This window comes from Gossypium raimondii, chromosome 11, assembly GCF_025698545.1.
Source record: "Gossypium raimondii isolate GPD5lz chromosome 11, ASM2569854v1, whole genome shotgun sequence".
NCBI classification, from domain to species: Eukaryota; Viridiplantae; Streptophyta; class Magnoliopsida; order Malvales; family Malvaceae; genus Gossypium; species Gossypium raimondii.
In genome coordinates this window covers 11,428,869-11,445,886 of record NC_068575.1, presented here as the reverse complement: position 1 = coordinate 11,445,886, position 17,018 = coordinate 11,428,869, and the positions used below count along the sequence as shown (strand labels likewise).

At 33.3% G+C, this 17,018-nt stretch overlaps 2 protein-coding genes across 3 annotated transcripts; both read left to right on the top strand.

The window, feature by feature from the left end:
- Nucleotides 1–6,345: 6,345 nt before the first annotated feature.
- LOC105801603 (uncharacterized protein At2g34160) lies at nucleotides 6,346–8,162 on the top strand. Its single transcript, XM_012632831.2, has 5 exons — nucleotides 6,346–6,814; nucleotides 7,183–7,231; nucleotides 7,445–7,507; nucleotides 7,592–7,656; nucleotides 7,750–8,162. The coding sequence occupies exons 1-5, from the start codon at nucleotides 6,671–6,673 to the stop codon at nucleotides 7,840–7,842; spliced, it is 414 nt and encodes a 137-aa protein (XP_012488285.2). The 5' UTR covers nucleotides 6,346–6,670; the 3' UTR covers nucleotides 7,843–8,162.
- A 1,672-nt stretch (nucleotides 8,163–9,834) lies between these two features.
- Nucleotides 9,835–15,759, top strand: LOC105804659 (flowering locus K homology domain). 2 transcript variants are annotated; one of them, XM_012637353.2, is made up of 7 exons: nucleotides 9,835–10,003; nucleotides 10,656–11,256; nucleotides 12,949–13,201; nucleotides 13,618–13,763; nucleotides 13,853–14,122; nucleotides 14,600–14,794; nucleotides 15,287–15,759. In XM_012637353.2, exons 2-7 carry the CDS (start codon nucleotides 10,666–10,668, stop codon nucleotides 15,446–15,448), a joined length of 1,617 nt encoding a protein of 538 aa, XP_012492807.1. In that variant the 5' UTR covers nucleotides 9,835–10,003; nucleotides 10,656–10,665; the 3' UTR covers nucleotides 15,449–15,759. The 2 variants fall into 2 exon arrangements, with proteins under 2 accessions (XP_012492807.1, XP_012492805.1); XM_012637351.2 differs by having other exon boundaries at nucleotides 13,615–13,763.
- The last annotated feature ends 1,259 nt before the right edge of the window (nucleotides 15,760–17,018 follow it).

Here is a 17,018-nt window from a genome sequence, read left to right as displayed (position 1 = left end):
TCAACTTGAAATTACTTAGGATAGAACCTACATTTGCTATTATCGTGCTTATTAGAATTCGAAATTCCCTCAACACTCGCTTGGAAATCCATCTAACCTAAATTTTGCGCCTCTAGTGCTTCCCTATCCTCCGCCCCGATTGTTTCAGGCCATGCCCGCACCACCTCTTCCTCACCCAAATCAATAAGCTTTCAACAAGTTTGTTCCCTAGGACCAATCAAGCCACACAAAAAACGCACCAAAGGAACCCTCTCATAAGCGATATTCGAACATTCAAAATGACCTTGATACACATGAAGTTGTTCCACCCAATATGATTGGAAGTGACATTGTATTCTAGAAAAGAGCCCATGACACTTGCCAGCATTCCTTGTAAGTGCTTCTGAATGAAAACCCAATAGAAGATCATGCACCCTAAACTCAAGAATCGACATTATTGAAATCAATAACCTTAGGATTTTCCCCTTTCACAAGTTGGTGTATTAAAATACAATTGTTGAATGACCACGACCCATCGCATATCCTCTTCTTCAAATCCACCTGATGAAAAAATTGAATAACATAGAGATTTTCACCAAGAACTCTAATATTTGTTCATTGGATTGACTCCAAAAACTAAGAAGCGTTATCTCCATTGCATTGAAATTGATAGTCCTCTCCCTACTAAGCACAGATCGCGATTCTTGTATATTCTCCGGCGATATAATCAATTTTGCTTTCTCCTTATCATGGATAGATAAATATTGAAACTCCAGATACATAATCAAAGAAAAACAAAATCAATATAAACCAGACCAAACAGAAACCTTGACTAAGCAAGACAACTACCATGCACTATAGACTGCAAAGAAAAACCAAGTAAAAAATGCTGGACAAAAACTTGTACTCAAAACACAGAAGAGAGAAAACCCTCTAGAGAGGCAAGACATACATAAAACAATAGATATTATTTTATTTTTTATTTAAAATTTTAAAAAATATTTATGTTTGATAGGATTCAAACTCAAAATATTAACATCTCAATTTCATAATTTCAATTAAAATCATATTTTATTACAGGTTGTAATTTCTTTAAATTAGGTAAGTTCTAGACCTTTCAAACCATTATGACCTGAAAAAGGACAAAGTTGTAGCAAAACAATTTGGAATAATGGAAGGAAGATAAAAAAGTATGATGTGATGATTCAAAATGACGGTCAAATTTTCTGCGAAGCAAAGATTTTGGTTTTCCATAGAATCTCTGAAATTGTCTCAAGGGGACATTCCTTTTTCTCAACTTTCTTGTAGAAATAAGGACAAAAGTAAAAGTAAAAATTACATATACAATTGATGAAGTTTTGGTTATTCGTACTTTTACGGTGCTGTCATGTTTTCGGCAAAGACAAAAGGGTTGGTTTGAAATATTGCTTCCATTCCGTGTTTGTATATGGGATACATTCTTAGTTACACTTGTATATTACTCAAATCATTCGAAAGCACATTCACATCTTATTATTTTAACCTGAAATCCGTTTGTTTTGTCCAACCATTTATGTTTACATTGTTGTGTATATAAATTTTTATAAATTTAATTTTTTTAAGCAATACAAATTACATTATATACATACTCTTTTAAATGAGATTACAAGTACATACATGTTAAAATAACTATAACTAAAACCAAAGAAGAACAAAGTAGATATAAATCAAAATAAATTTAAACAGGGCGTACAATTAGTGAGACATAATCCTATAATAAATTTGAGAGATATTTGCACATGATTGAAGTCAAGTTCACAATATCTCAATCTTATATATAAAAATAAAATATCAGAAAATGATTCAAGCTAAGTTTGGCTGTTAGTGTTAAAGCCTAACCCATGTTTTACATCGGTGGCAAAAATGAGGAGCAAGCATTGGCCTTGTTCCCCTTATTAAATCGATAATTGCAATGGCAGCCCCTCTAGATAATCATTTATTCAATTTAGGTTTTTTTAAACTTTTTCAAATAATGAAAATTTTACATTTCTTCCATTTAAAAAATTAACCACTCAATTTAATACCTTAAAAACCCCACTGAAATTTTGTAATATTTCCTTGAACACCCTTATTTATAATTATTTTAATCGATTTATAAAAAAAAAAGGAGAAAAAGTTAGAATAGTAGATATATGAGTTGAAAAGATTCGGTTGTTCTGAATATTCTGAAAAAGTCAAAAAGACAGAAGAAGCGGTATGTTTTGGACCTCCTTATTTGATTATTAGTGTACGTACACCCATAAAATTACACCTAACAAAGATTCTATTTTCTAATTTAATTAACATGCTGAATTTTCTTTAAACATATGTCAATTCGACGTGCGTGTTGAATACGTTACAAAGACCTAATGTGCATCTAACTTTAGTAGTTTTCATTCCCCAATGGTCAAGGCTCGTGAGTCATGCACTGTGATTTCAGCTTACACACACTATACATTATGTATGATCCCATTAAAGTCACTATCTTTCCCACATCAATGAAGGGGACCAAAGTCCATCAATCTTCCAATCAAGACAATACGTGGCTTCCCTTTTTTAAAATAAAAATAAAAAAAGTACCGTATATTTGAATGAAATAATTGTTACAAAATTTAAATAATATTAACTTTATATGTATAAGATTTAAACTAAAATAAAATTTACCCAACTCTACTCATAACTTATACAATATAAGACACGCATTTAAATATTATAAATCCTAAATCTTAATTAGACTTGACCATGGGTCGACTTAAGTCAATACAAAATTTTAGACTCATTTTTTATGTTCGAGTTCGACTAAAATTCTATCCAAACCTGATCCAGATAAAAAATGCTAAACTTAAGCCTGACTTGGCTTGTCCGTATTAAATTTAAAAAATATAACACGTCAAATACATTAAAATAAGGGTAAACTATCAAGATAGTCAATTTTGTTTATCTCATATTATAGTTTACTCACTTATGTTTGAAATGTTACATTTTAGTCACTGAGCCGTTAATTGTCGTTAACGGTGTAACGGTAAGCTGATGTGGCACGTTAAATCATCATTTCAAACAAAAATTTTAGGTTAAATTATACAATTGGTCCCAATATTTTTTCGTTTTGAGCAATTTAATTTTTTTTCTTTTATGTTCTTTTAACTTTCTTTTTTTCTTTTATTTTCCTTTCTCTTCTGCTTATCCCTTTGTTTTCCTCCTTTCTCTATATCTTTTAGTGTAATTTTTCTATATTTTCCATTTGTTAAAACTAGTCCTTATACTTTTATTTTTTTTGAACAATTTAATTTTTTTCTTTATTTTCTTTTTCTTCTTCCCCTTTAGTTTTAACAAATGGAAAATATAGAAAAACCACATTAAAAAAGATGGAGAATGGAGGAAAACAGAGGAAGAAGTAGAAGAGAATGAAAAAAAAGTCAAAAGAACATAAAAGAAAAAAATTAAATTGCTCAAAATGAAAAAAAATATGAGGACCATTGTATAATTTAACTTAAAATTTTTTTTGAAATGATGATTTAAGATGTCGCATCAGCTTATCGTTACAATGTTAACGACAATTAACAGCTCAATAATTAAAATGTTACAACACATTAACGTAAGTGATTAAAACATAACATTCCAAACATAAATTACCAAAATTGTAACTTGAGGTTGAAAATACATTAAAAAAATTTATACTTAAATAATGCTGAGATAGTTGCAAAATTAACAATAAAACAAAGTTATACAATATTCAAACAATTGCAACAAAATAGTAGCAAAATAGTCGATTTAGGCCGGGTCGAGCTCGAGATCAAAAAATCCTACTCGATGCTCAACTTGTTTAGAAAATAGATCTTATTTTTGTCTAAGTCCATTTTTAGAACTAATATTTTTACTCAAATTCTTTCACCTTTTAAACAGACCTTCAAATCTGGATGAGTAACTCCACCCATGATGAGGTTTGCCTTGTATTTATATATTTTCAAACTTTAACCTTACCGATACAATCATTGGCGAGTTTGATGGAGTTAATTTAATCTAGCCGTGGGGGGAGCAATTGGCGGTAAAATTTTATGAAAAAGTGAAATTAGAAAAAAAGGCATTTTGGGGAGAAACATGAAGGGACCCATTTGCCAACATTTTCATTTCTGGTGGCCTTAAGTGAAGGAAGGGAAAGTGGGGTTCATGTAGGTGCGTAGAGAAACGTATGGACCAAATTGAAACCAAGATTTAGGGCAATATTTGATTTGGATTCTTTTTTTGTTTATTTGTATGATGTGATAAGAATCTAATTAATGCCTTTCTCAAAAGAAAAAACATAGAATCTAATTAATGCCAAACCCATTGAGTTTTCTTTTCTTAACTTGTAAAATGGGTAGATTTTGAGTTATTATAAGACAACTTTAATTTGACTAATTTAAGGGGTTAAATAATTATTTTCATATTTAGAAGCCAAAGTACAATTTTACCATAAATTAATTTATTATTTTTAAAGAGACTAAATTAAAATTTTTTATTTTTAGGGTCAAGGCCCCTTCCAACCTTCTAGCTCCACCTCTACTTACAAGTTATTTAAAATTAAAATAAATTAAAATTATTTTTTAACATTAATCTCATTATAACTCCTTTTATATATATATATATATATATATAATGCCTAAAACCACTCATAACCCCTCTCACTCTTTAAATAAGAAGATAATGCGCTTTAGCGTATTCGAACCTACGTCCTCCTACACTAATAATAATATCGATGTCAATCAATTAAAACTCAATTAAATTTTTTTACTTAAAATTTTTATAAATATACTTTTATAGTTTTTTTCATCCACATTATAAATATGTCATAATTGCTCACATCTTTAATTTTAAAAATAAAATAAAAACATTGTTTCTTCTCATCCTTTCATGCATATGTTATAATTGCTCACATTTCCTTAAATAGTTGATCAATAATTAATAATTGAGAATTTTCTCTCACTTTATTAAAATAAATTAAAAAATCATTTCCTATTTTTTCTTCTTATCCTTTCATGCAGTCTTTTATAATTGCTCACATATTTATTGAAAAATTGAGTTTGCTTTCCCACATTATTAATTACTTATAAATGTTTTTTTATTAAAATCATTTGCATTTTTATATTGACAAAACCATTAGCTTAAAAATAATATTTATTTAACAAATTTTAATTTTTTTTCTATTTTTCACACAAGTGCATGAAGTAATTATAGGAGATAGTTTATTAAGAAACCAAATCGTATACGAAAGTATAGCATGCTTATATCATTTTAGGCACCAAATTAGACTTTAATTATTCAATTTGTGTAATAAAGCGAAAGGGGGTGGCGGAAAGATGGAACCATTGACTTTAATTTTGGACAATCGTATTTAATTCTCATCATACGAAGCTAAGGTCGGTCCTCCAAAAGTATTTATCTTTCATCCTTCATTCACTATTATATTAGATATTACCCCTTTTTTAAAGCTTAATATTATATAAGATAAAAATAAGAAACAAAATAATGTACTAAAAAAAATACTTATTATTGTTTTTTCTTTCTTCTAATGTGCTAACTGGAATTAATCCATTGATTAATCCTTCACGTTTTGTAGTCTATTAAGGAGGTAGACACTGGTCGTAAGTTTTAATACGATAAGAATTAATCATTAAAAAGATTAAAAAAGAAGAAGCTGGAATCCAAACTATCATTTTTTGGTTAGTCCTAGTCAAACATATTAAAGTTTGAAAATAAAGGGTAATGTTGGACCACCCTCTTAATTAAATTTATTTAACTTAATATCAATCATAATCATTGATTAAAAATGAAGTAGTGTGAAGTTAAAAAAGGGATTAAAAGATAGAAACTTTATGGGATCCAAATACAAAGGAATCTAAAAAACAAAAGCTTTGAATTTGTATTGCTTTAGTAGTGTTTGGTTAAGGGTTGATGACCAAATTATAAAATTGGCGAGCCAGTTGGTGCCGACAAATATTTTTACTACGTGTGTATTAAGACGGCACTTGTTTGTCCCAAGCATGTTTTCTCCTATCATTAGAAACCTTCTTCTTTTTGGTGAGAAAATGACAAATCGCAGAAAACTGGTTTTGTCCCAATGCTTTTGATTTCAAACCCATGTAAGTAAGGTCTATTTCAAAAATCACCGACAATTTTGTGCACGCTTTCCTAATCTTTTTTGCGGGGATAAATAAATTTAAAGGAAAAATAATAAAAGAAGAAGCCAATCTCATTTTTAAGAATCGGGCTTTGGCACTCAGTTTTGGTGACCCTACTTATGAGAGCCCATTTCTTGAAACGTGGAAATGGGCCAGAAAGAAGCGGGAAGCCCATACAGTACGAGGGTATAACGCTCGTTTCATCCGTTTCTAAACCATCTTTTTATCCATTAAATTAAATTAATTCGGTAATTAAAGAAAACCCGTATTTCTCTCTTACTGCGTCCACAAACCAATAAAACCCCACCACGCGTTCAATTCTCATTGGTTCCATTTGTTCCCATATATAACCACCCTCCCGTAACGGTATTTTCCGCCCCCAACTTTCCCGCTACACAAAAACAACATAAAAAGAAATCAAGAAAACCGGAGGAAAAAAGAAGAAGATAAAAAACAAAACAAGGATCCCAAGAGAGCAAAGAATTTTGAGGAGCATTAATCAGAGGAAAAAAAAAATGGGTGTGGAGGCAGTGGCTGCTACAGGTGGAGGAGGAGGAGGAGGAGGAGGAGGAGGAGGAGGAGTTGAGGCGCAGAAGAAGAACAGAATTCAAGTCTCTAACACCAAAAAGCCTCTCTTTTTCTATGTTAATCTTGCTAAAGTATGGGGTTTTTTTTTTTGTTTTAATTTGATATATTTCTTGAAAAATGATGTTTTTTTGGTTTTGGGTCTTCTTTGATTTGTCGTTTGATTGTCTAATCTGTTCACAGTGTGTTGCTTTTGCCATACATATGATCTTTCTTTTTATATTAAAAATTAAGATTTAGTGGCTAATTACGATGATTTGTCTTATCTTGTTGAATGTTCCCGTTTTGCTAATTGATCTTTAATTTCGTTGTAATCTGCGGTTGATCTGATGTAACTTCAAAGATAAAGAGTTTTCTTATTACCAATTCCAAGAAATTGCTAGTCTATATGGATGATTCACATTACAAATTCATGTTTCATTTTAGTTTTCTTTTGATGTAGAGATATATCCAGCAGCATAATGAGGTTGAGCTTTCTGCCTTGGGCATGGGTAAATTTCTCTGAATCCATATTATCTCAAATCTTTGTATAACTTTACAATTGCAAATTACTGATATCCTTAACTTACCCTTCTTTCTTTTATACTTTTGATCTGTTTTGATGCTTCAATGCCCATGTAGTTCACCACCTAGTTGTAATTATCGGCTTTCAAATCGATTCATTGTCATAATGCTTGCTTTTTTTTCTCAAACTTGTAATGCAGCAATCACTACTGTTGTCACTATTGCTGAGATCTTGAAGAATAATGGACTTGCTATTGAGAAGAGTAAGAATCTCTATCTCTTAATCCTAAAAAAGTTTCTCATCAAGCATGGATAATTTGATATTGATTGTTTATGGAACAAAGCAGAAGTTTTGACATCCACAGTCGGCATGAAAGACGAGAACAAAGGGCGTGTTGTCCTAAAAGCCAAGGTGTGTTTATATTCTTACAGTCTATATAGTTTGCTTCTGGATTTGGTAACTGAACATACCTTCCTTCTGATCTCTGCTTGCTTGCTTTTTTAGATTGAAATCGTGTTGGGGAAGTCTGAAAAGTTCGACTTGCTGATGAATGCTTCCAATGTGGCAACGGAGACTGATCCTAAAGACAAGGAATGACAAACTTAGTGAAGCAAAATATTTGATGTTCATTGTTGTAGTTGGATGTTCGAATTCTTTGTTATGTGTCTACCTTGGTCCTTGATAGTGCTTACTAACAGGAGTATAGGTAGGTATTGATTGAAACTTGTGGATTAGATAATTGCTCAATAGTGTAGAGAGACAGCATTTTATAGAATGATATAAACAATGGGGCAATTCCAATTTTATGCTTCTCTCTATTCTCTATGTGTGGAGGGATCATCTATGATATTACATTGTTTCTTTTTGAACTTGTATTTTCAATGTTACAATGCAAAAATGGATGATTGAATAGTCAATTAGGTCTGCTTGATTTACTGAATCCCTACATGTTTCAGACACAAATTCAGACATGGTTTTGAGCATATCCGTATCCAACACTCTCCACTCAAGTTTGGGTCACGTAGTTGAATCCTAATTCTCACCTTTTATCGGTTTGATAAAATATAACTATATCAGCCGCAAAATATGTAATATGATTGTGTTCTACATCAGTAATAAGGTGTCAACACAGAGGTTTCAAATGGTTGCAAGCTTTGAAAGCTTTTCTCATTACTTTTATGTCTCAATGATTTATTGTCACATTTGAAAAACGGAATGCTGAAGCCCAAAGAGGCTCTCGGGTCAACACGGTTCTAACAAAGTAATGTGATTACTCTTGTTCTGTTGTTGTTTAAAATGGATTAACATGACTGAAATAAGCTGGAGTTCTTTAGATAAACCATTCTTGCATGTGTAAATACAAGGAACTCAAACATTGATCAATGTTTGATATGTTCTTTGTATTGAGTGATACTTGATCAGCCTGTCACTTAAACCATACTGAGTTTATTCGAATGCATGTACACTACTAAATCCTTACTCGAAACGGACCGTTCGACTTGATATGGCAGGTTTTGCCCGCGATTTTCTTATATGGTGTTAACAACAGATTTGGCAAGTCGAAGCCGGTATCCATGATAACATGGTATGAAAATAATGTGGAAATCGTACATGACTCGAAGATGCCTAATAAGTTTCTGCAGTAAAACTTATCTGTCATTTTCTGTGTTTCCTAATGCACAAATTAGCTATCCTAAGGTTTTAAAAAGCATTTCTTGGCTTGGTTTCTGGAACTGATTGGATATACTCTTCAGCATTGGCAGCCTGCATTTCCCTTCTGTCAGCTTACTCTAATCAATGGATTTCGATGAGTTCGTTCGGTATGCCTGCATAATAATAATCATGCTATTTATTGTTTCTACTATTTCTGCACTCTGCTTATTTCAGTTGTATCGAGCCGGTCATACATCGCATTTCGTTTCAGTAGTTAAATCTAAAGTTATTCTAAAAAAGAATGTAAAGTTCGCATTGAATGGTATCTACATAGTGCAGTCTTTCTCTTTTAGACAGTCTTTAATGGAATGCTTTTTTTGGTGGAGAGTGGTGTCCACAATTTACCTGAATCGTGTTTTCATGGAGTGATTACTTTAGATATTGTCAAGCTCTTGCATAGATTATTTGCAGCTATATAAACTGATGGTTTTTGAGAGCATATATTGGTGGATCTCATATGATGCTTTAATGCATAGCTCCCCCATTTTCATATGAAAATGATGCTGCCATTATGAAAGTTGGTACCATATCTTTTTGGAAATTGGTAACTGATAAAACAATGAAAAACTTGTTAATCTGACGATTAAGGTTAATAATCAGTTTCTAAGTTCGTTTTTGTTATTGCCATTTTCCGTATTTCCTACCAAGCAACAGCTTTTGATGTCATATATTATTGGAAATTGGTCATTGATATCAAAATTGCAGCCTTTGATTGGCATGAAGGAAAAAAAAACCCGGATTTGCAAAATAAAAAAGGCCCACAAACTTGCAGGGTTGTTTTTGTCATTTGAATGTTTTCCTCGGACAAAAAGGCAAAATCAGCTTTCTCCAAGGCCCCCAACATAAATAAACCCCTCCCCAAATTCCCCAAATCCAGATAATTTCACATATTTATCGCTTCGTTTCACTCTCGTAAACGAACGCTCCAGAAAACCTAACCGGATTTGCTTTTCTCTCTCAGTCTTCATATAGTTTTCGCGATTTTCGTACCTGAAGTCAAAACCCATCTTCCTATTCCTATTATTATCTTCTCTCTTCATCTCATGTAAGTCTCCTAATTCAATCAATTTCTATATTTGTAGGGTTTTATCTTGTAGTTCATTTTTTTCTCTCTCTCTTATTTGAGGCTTTAAGGCTTAATAATAATGGGTTCCCTTTGTTTTGCAAATATATGCAATCCTTTTGGGAGCCGAATTTCTCTCTGGGTTAAGTTAGGGTTTTTTAATGGTTTTTCTTGTTCTTCAGTGATTTGAGTACTTAGAGGTTTTATTGGTGGGTTCTTTTTGTTTTATAATTATGATACGAGCAAAAATATTTGAGATGAAATTTATAGATACAAGAAAGAAGAAGAAAGGTACATTTACAAACTAACCCAAACAAATGTCAAAAGCCATAATATTAATAGAGTTAGGCATGTATGTAATTATTTGTTTCTTTTTCTTCTTTTTTTGGATTTTAATTAGGTGCGGCTGCTTAGTTAAGATCTTTTTCTTGTTTGCTTCTTTTGTAGATTTGATATTGTTGGCTTATCACTTGCATGTTTAAGGGATGGGAGTTTGGCACAAATTATTAATACTTGCTATTATCAGTGTGCTATTTTTGACCTTTATTTGACAAACAGTTAGATTGACATGATTGTTTTGCATTGTAATGTTTTTCATATGTTCATGTTGTCTTTCCTTTTTTATTCACCGCAGCACAACACTTATGGCTGAAGTTGGTCAAAGCTATGGTGAGAATGAAGTAGAACAAGTGCAAGAACATGTGGACCTGGAGCAGAATCTTAACCTGGGGCATGATTTGAACTTGGAGCACAGTGCAAACTTGGAACAAAATGCGAACTTGGAGCACATTGCAAACTTGGAGCACATGGCAAACTTGGAGCACAATGCAAACTTGGAGCATATTGCAAACTTACAGCAGATTGCAAACTTGGAGCACAATGCAAACTTAGAGCACATTGCTAACTTGGAGCACAATGCTAACTTAGAGCATAGTGTGGACTCGGAGCAGAACTTAAACTTGGAGGAAGAACCGGAAGAGAACTTGGAGGAGCAGAAATTGCAGCAGGAATCACAACATCAACCAAAACAAGACCATGAAAACGAGGCAGTGGTTGGAGGTGGTGAAAAGAAGTGGCCTGGATGGCCTGGAGAGAGTGTGTTCCGGATGTTAGTTCCTGCACAGAAGGTTGGTAGTATAATTGGACGTAAAGGGGAGTTCATAAAAAAAATAGTTGAGGAGACAAGAGCTCGAATCAAGATACTTGATGGTCCTCCAGGGACAACAGAGAGAGCTGTAAGTTTGTACTTTCTCTTCTCAGCTTATATTATCTTTACGCTTTGATTATGATAATAGACTATTAGGGCAGAACCAGTTCTTGTTGAGGCTCACCTTCTGCGTCTACTTGAACTATTGATATAAGTCATATGAGTATCTTCGTTATCCTCTATTCTTGAAGAACGATTCTGCTACACAGAGTGGCTTTCCTTAACTGCAAAGTTAAGCTGACACTCACTGCTGGAAATATCTTTATGGTTGTTGGAATTTATTCTGTTCCATTTATATTTGATCGACATTCCATATGCATTTATTTATTTGTGCTTATGATGAAACCATTTTGGTATATAGTGCTGTGGAAATGATTTTGACTATAGAAAATAACAAAGATTGCTCTTTGATTTTAGCTAGATCTCTCATAGTTTTAGGGACTACTTACTTAAATGTTATATCGGTTCAAAACATGAAAAATTGAAAATATAATAAATAAAGGGAAATATAAAAAGATTCATCAACAAGTAAATGTTAAGCTTTAAAATATTCCTTTCTAAACAATTCTATAAAGAAGTTATAGAATAAAACATTGAAGATTATAGAAGGATGGAAGTGATGAATTGATGGATGTAAAGTTTGAAGTGCTTCACATGGGGGTAATTTGAATAAAAATAATTCTTTGCTACACAATAATTGTTCATCATTTCTTAAAGTTGCCTAACTTCAGCAGTCAATTCATGCCCAAGGCATGTTATCGTTTTAAATATTTGAGTAACTAAAGAAGATTTTAAGAAAAAGGCCATAAAAAGCAGCCCGTAAAATACAAATACAGTTCCCTTTATTGCAATAACAAAAATGAGTCTGTGCAGGTTCCATCCGCAAATTTTAAGGAAAGGAGTCAATCATCAATAAGACTCCACTTATGAGGAACCAAATTCTCAGATTGCAGGGATCATCATTGAGCATTTCAAAGTGCTGAAAGTTTGATCTGAACTAACAGACACATCTTGTATGAACAACTGTACCAAGAAGCTCTGCTTTCTCCCTGGTAACTTCAGAACCTGGATGACTGGTGTCAATTGTTAAATGAATCTTAAAGGATCCTGTGGAAATAGCTCAAAGATCCCTTGACATCAAGCTAAAATTAAACTCCTATTTGTAGCATAATACATATATACCTACAATTATTGTGGCCTAAATTTACCCAAATTCATGTGAAGCCTGTCTTAATAACACATATGGTATATGCATGTGTGATATATTCCCTAATTGGGCTCAAAATCTATGATCCAAATAACTTTCAAAAGCTTAACAGATAAAAACAACTTGGTTAATAAGTCTATCCTCTTGACAAGAATAATAATTTGCACATAAAAAACGGTAATTCAACTAAGGTCAAGAGTGTCAAGATAAATAAAACTGTTCTAGTAAAAGTTCAATATCGTTGTTGAACATAAAATGTCAGCTTTCCTTTAAACAAAAAGGAGTTTAACCGTATACTATAGATTACACCTAATCTAATCCAGTATGGCAATTTTCACTTCTTCAAAGCATCATGCTTCATAGTTTTACACGTTTTCCCTCATTTGCTGGTGGTATGTGGTAAAATTGGGTTTTGTTTGAGTTTCTTACCTTTCCTTCCTAATTTTATCTGGCCATGTGGACAATGAATCATAACAACTTAGCCTTTGTGCTGCTGCTTTGTCTTGTGAATAGGTAATGGTATCTGGGAAGGAGGAGCCTGATTCTTCTCTTCCGCCTGCTATGGATGGACTTCTAAGGGTCCATAAACGCCTTATTGATGGCTTGGAGGGTGATTCATCTCATGCACCATCGGCTGTGGGAACCAAGGTTTCAACAAGGCTGCTAGTCCCTGCCCCACAAGCTGGAAGTTTGATTGGAAAACAAGGAGCAACTGTCAAAACCATTCAAGAATCGTCTAATTGTATTGTTAGAGTTCTTGGATCAGGTATTTTTTCATCGCTTCTTTGGTACCTTTTCTTTTAGTGGAAAAAATTGCCAATTCTTTCAGATTGTTTGTTGGTGTTGTTGAAATAGTGAAAGCTTAATGGCTAATCTTCATAAACTATTTTCAATTGTTTATCTATGTGGTGCTTAATATTGCTCCTCTGCATGTGTTTGACTCTCTTGATTTTTACCCAAATTCAAGAATATGGTTTTTAGTTCCAGTGCTAATAATTTGAAGTTTTTTGAATTATTATTATAAAGATTTGGCATCCTTTGTTTGATATCTCATGCTATCATATTGTTAAGGGATTTCATTCTTAATTTCTTTAGAGTGCTTTTGACTGGTTTTGTTTATCATAATTTGTTAACATTTCTTTTCTCTTTCTCTTTGTTAAATAAAATAAAATGCTGCAGAAGACCTTCCAGTCTTTGCTCTTCAAGATGATAGGATTGTTGAAGTTGTAGGAGAAGCAGCTGATGTGCATAAAGCATTGGAGCTAATTGCATCTCACCTCAGGAAGTTTTTAGTGGACCGCAGTATAATTCCCTTATTTGAAATGCATGTGAGGCTTCTACTTTTTGTTCACCTACTGATTGATCATGCCTCTGTTAGTGTATAGACTAATGAAAATCTGTTTCATGTTTCTATCAGATGCAAAAGTCTAATCCTCAAATGGACCACATGCCACCTCGTCAAACCTGGGCCCCACCTCAGGGTGTCCCTCCTAATGCTGGTGGAGGTGGTTTTGGACACAATCCTCAGTACATGCCACCTCCACGGCAACTCGAGAATTACTACCCACCTGCTGATATGCCTCCTATGGATAAGCAGCCACATCAGGGTATTTCTGCCTATGGAAGAGAAGCCCCAACTGGTGCTCATGGATCATCAAATCCCAATGCACCATCAATGATCACACAGGTACAACAGCAACTTACTTACCTGTTGTCGACTTTTTCTCCATTTTCCTCCCTAATTTTTCCATTTCACTTTAGAAGAAGATGCTCAGGAGCTTTATTCTCTTTGACTGTTAATGCTATTCCTTGTTCTGAATTTGAGTTTTTCAAGTAATGGGGATGGCTTGCTGAATTTTAATGTTAGAGATCCATGTAAAGTAAGTTATCATGCCTTGGCCTGAAAGGGGGTGTGTGGGAAGGCTTTAGCAAACCTTTTATACTCTTGTGTTTTGTAGAGATCCATGTATGCAACCTCATGCATTGGTCTACCGTTTTCTGGTTTTGTTTCTGGCTGTTGGTCAGTTTTTGGCTGTTATTTCACAGATTGTTTTACTTGGTGTAGGCACAGCAAGGTCTTCCCAGTCCTGTGAAGTGTTAAGTTGATTGGTCTCAGATCGAACAATCAGATTGCAATATGTTAATAAAATTTTGGTGTTTGCAGGTCACTCAGCAAATGCAAATTCCGCTATCTTATGCTGATGCTGTTATTGGGACAGCTGGTGCAAGCATTAGCTATATTCGACGTGTTAGTGGGGCAACTGTCACCATTCAAGAAACTAGGGGTGTTCCTGGGGAAATGACAGTTGAAATAAGTGGTACTGCTTCACAAGTTCAAACTGCTCAGCAACTGATACAGGCATGTTCTTTCCCCTGGCTTCTGAACCTTCTTGATCTTTGTTTCGGTATTTGCTACTCCGAAAGCAATTTCCATGTGTTTTTCATTGCTTATTCTTTTGATATCCTTTGCAATATGGGTTTGACTACTTGTAGTAGGATATGATTATTCATTCTGATGCATCATTGTAGAGGGCTGAATAAGGTATAGAGGTTGTGACTACGTGCTTGTTATAATGATTTTGATATCTCATTTTTAAATAGCTTGCAAAAGGTAATAGTTTTGTAATAGATTAGACAGCAAGTACTAGTCATGCAAATGTTCGCACTAGGTCTTGTTTGGCCTTCGTTAGCTGTCTCTCCCTGCATGCCATGCTCACATATAGAATCTTGTCAGAATATTTTCCGCCTTGGTACCTACTGGGGGAAATTTATTAAGTTGAAGACTATGGGTACTGTTCACTGAATTGTTTGTAGCTTTGGTCTAATATGCTGGATATTACTTGTGTTGCAGAATTTTATGGCTGAAGCTGCCGCACCAGCACAGGCACAAGTTGGTGGGGCTGCAGACCAAGCTTATAATCCGTATGCAGCTCATGGTTCTCTATACGCATCACCACCATCCAATCCAGGACACGCGGGTGGTTATGGCTATGGTTCAAACTATGGGTACTAAGCAAAGGGTTTAGATATTACATGTTGGAGGTCATAAAATGATGGGAGAATGGAGGTGGTAGAACTAGCAAAATTGGTTTCAAAGTGCTGTAGTGTTGTACCGGTGGTTAATGTGGTGTTAGAGCAAACTGAAAACTACATGTTTGATTTTGCCGTGTGTATTAGGGCTGACCCATTACAATATTTTTGGAATTTTCTTTAATTTCATCAGTCTCTCAGTGCCTTCTTAAAGAGGAGATTAAGTTTCAATTGTATTGAAGCATATTTAATTTGAATTTTATGAAACAGATTTAGATTTTAAAAAGTATTAAAGACGAGAGATTTTATTTCATTTTAGAAACTAGTGTGACTTTTACCGCAAATTGTCCTGTGTTTTTCAAAACTAGCAATACTTGATTTCTTCCAACCCCAAAGTTGATTTTTACCTAAATCCCAGACTGCACTGAACCCACACCTCCTCAATCTGAACATACTTCCCGCATAATAATTTAAAGCTAGATTTTACTTGGTGTAATAACATATTTAATTCCTAACACTTGTACATTCTATCAAACACACCTCCATCGGCCCCCATCCTGCATTTATTCCTCTTCTCTCTTCTCTAAATTGGGAAAAAAAACCTAAACAAATCTGCTTTAGGTTTTCTCAAAGTAGTTCCTAAAAATCGAAAGCATTTCCAACTTCATCTTACAGAAAACATGGCTGCCACTTCTTCTTCCTCTATTTTCTTCTATCTGTTGCTTCTCAACTCTGTAATTACAAGAAGGAATCTTGCTCTAATTTTTCTGCCGACACTCTCAACTAGGTTTTTTGGACCCACCACCAACACTGCCGCTGCATCTCTAGCTTCTTAATTTTAGTGCTACTATATGTTTTCTTTATATCTATATATTTGTTGAAAATTGAAATAACTATTCTTTTGGGTGTAATTTATACAGAGGATGATCTGGTTTTTACTTACGCATCAGTGTATTGTACTTAGGAGAGAAGCTTGTTAAGTTCTCCATGCTGGAATTGTGGAAGTTGTTGCATTACTCTTCACCTTTAGAGGAATAGTAAAGAAAATGTTTTTAACAGGCACCAAGTAACCCAAAGCTGTCGAGCCTATGCTAGAGTTAGGTTTATCAGCAGCCATTTTTGTTTAACAACTAAATTGATAGAATTTATAAAATTTGTAAATATGAAGGCTTAAATTTATTGAGAATTAAGATTAATTTGATAGAATGTATAAGTGTTGACGAGTTACTATACCAAGTAAAAAAATGTCATCTCAATATTCTTGTGATCAAAACAGAAATAAATGATAATGTTAATGACAAAATTGAATTTTTTATAGTTCAGTGATTAAAGTAGAAACACACTAATCATTGGGTGTTCAATTGTACGTTTACCTTATATTATATTTAGAGGTGAAGTCAAAAAAATTTTAGTGGGTCAAAATTAAATTTTATATTTTACAATAGTAAAATGTAATTTTATCATTTTAATATTTATATCTTTATAATTTTTAAAGAATTAAATTAAAATTTTATCATTTTAAGAAGCCAAAGTGCAATTTTACCTTTACTAAA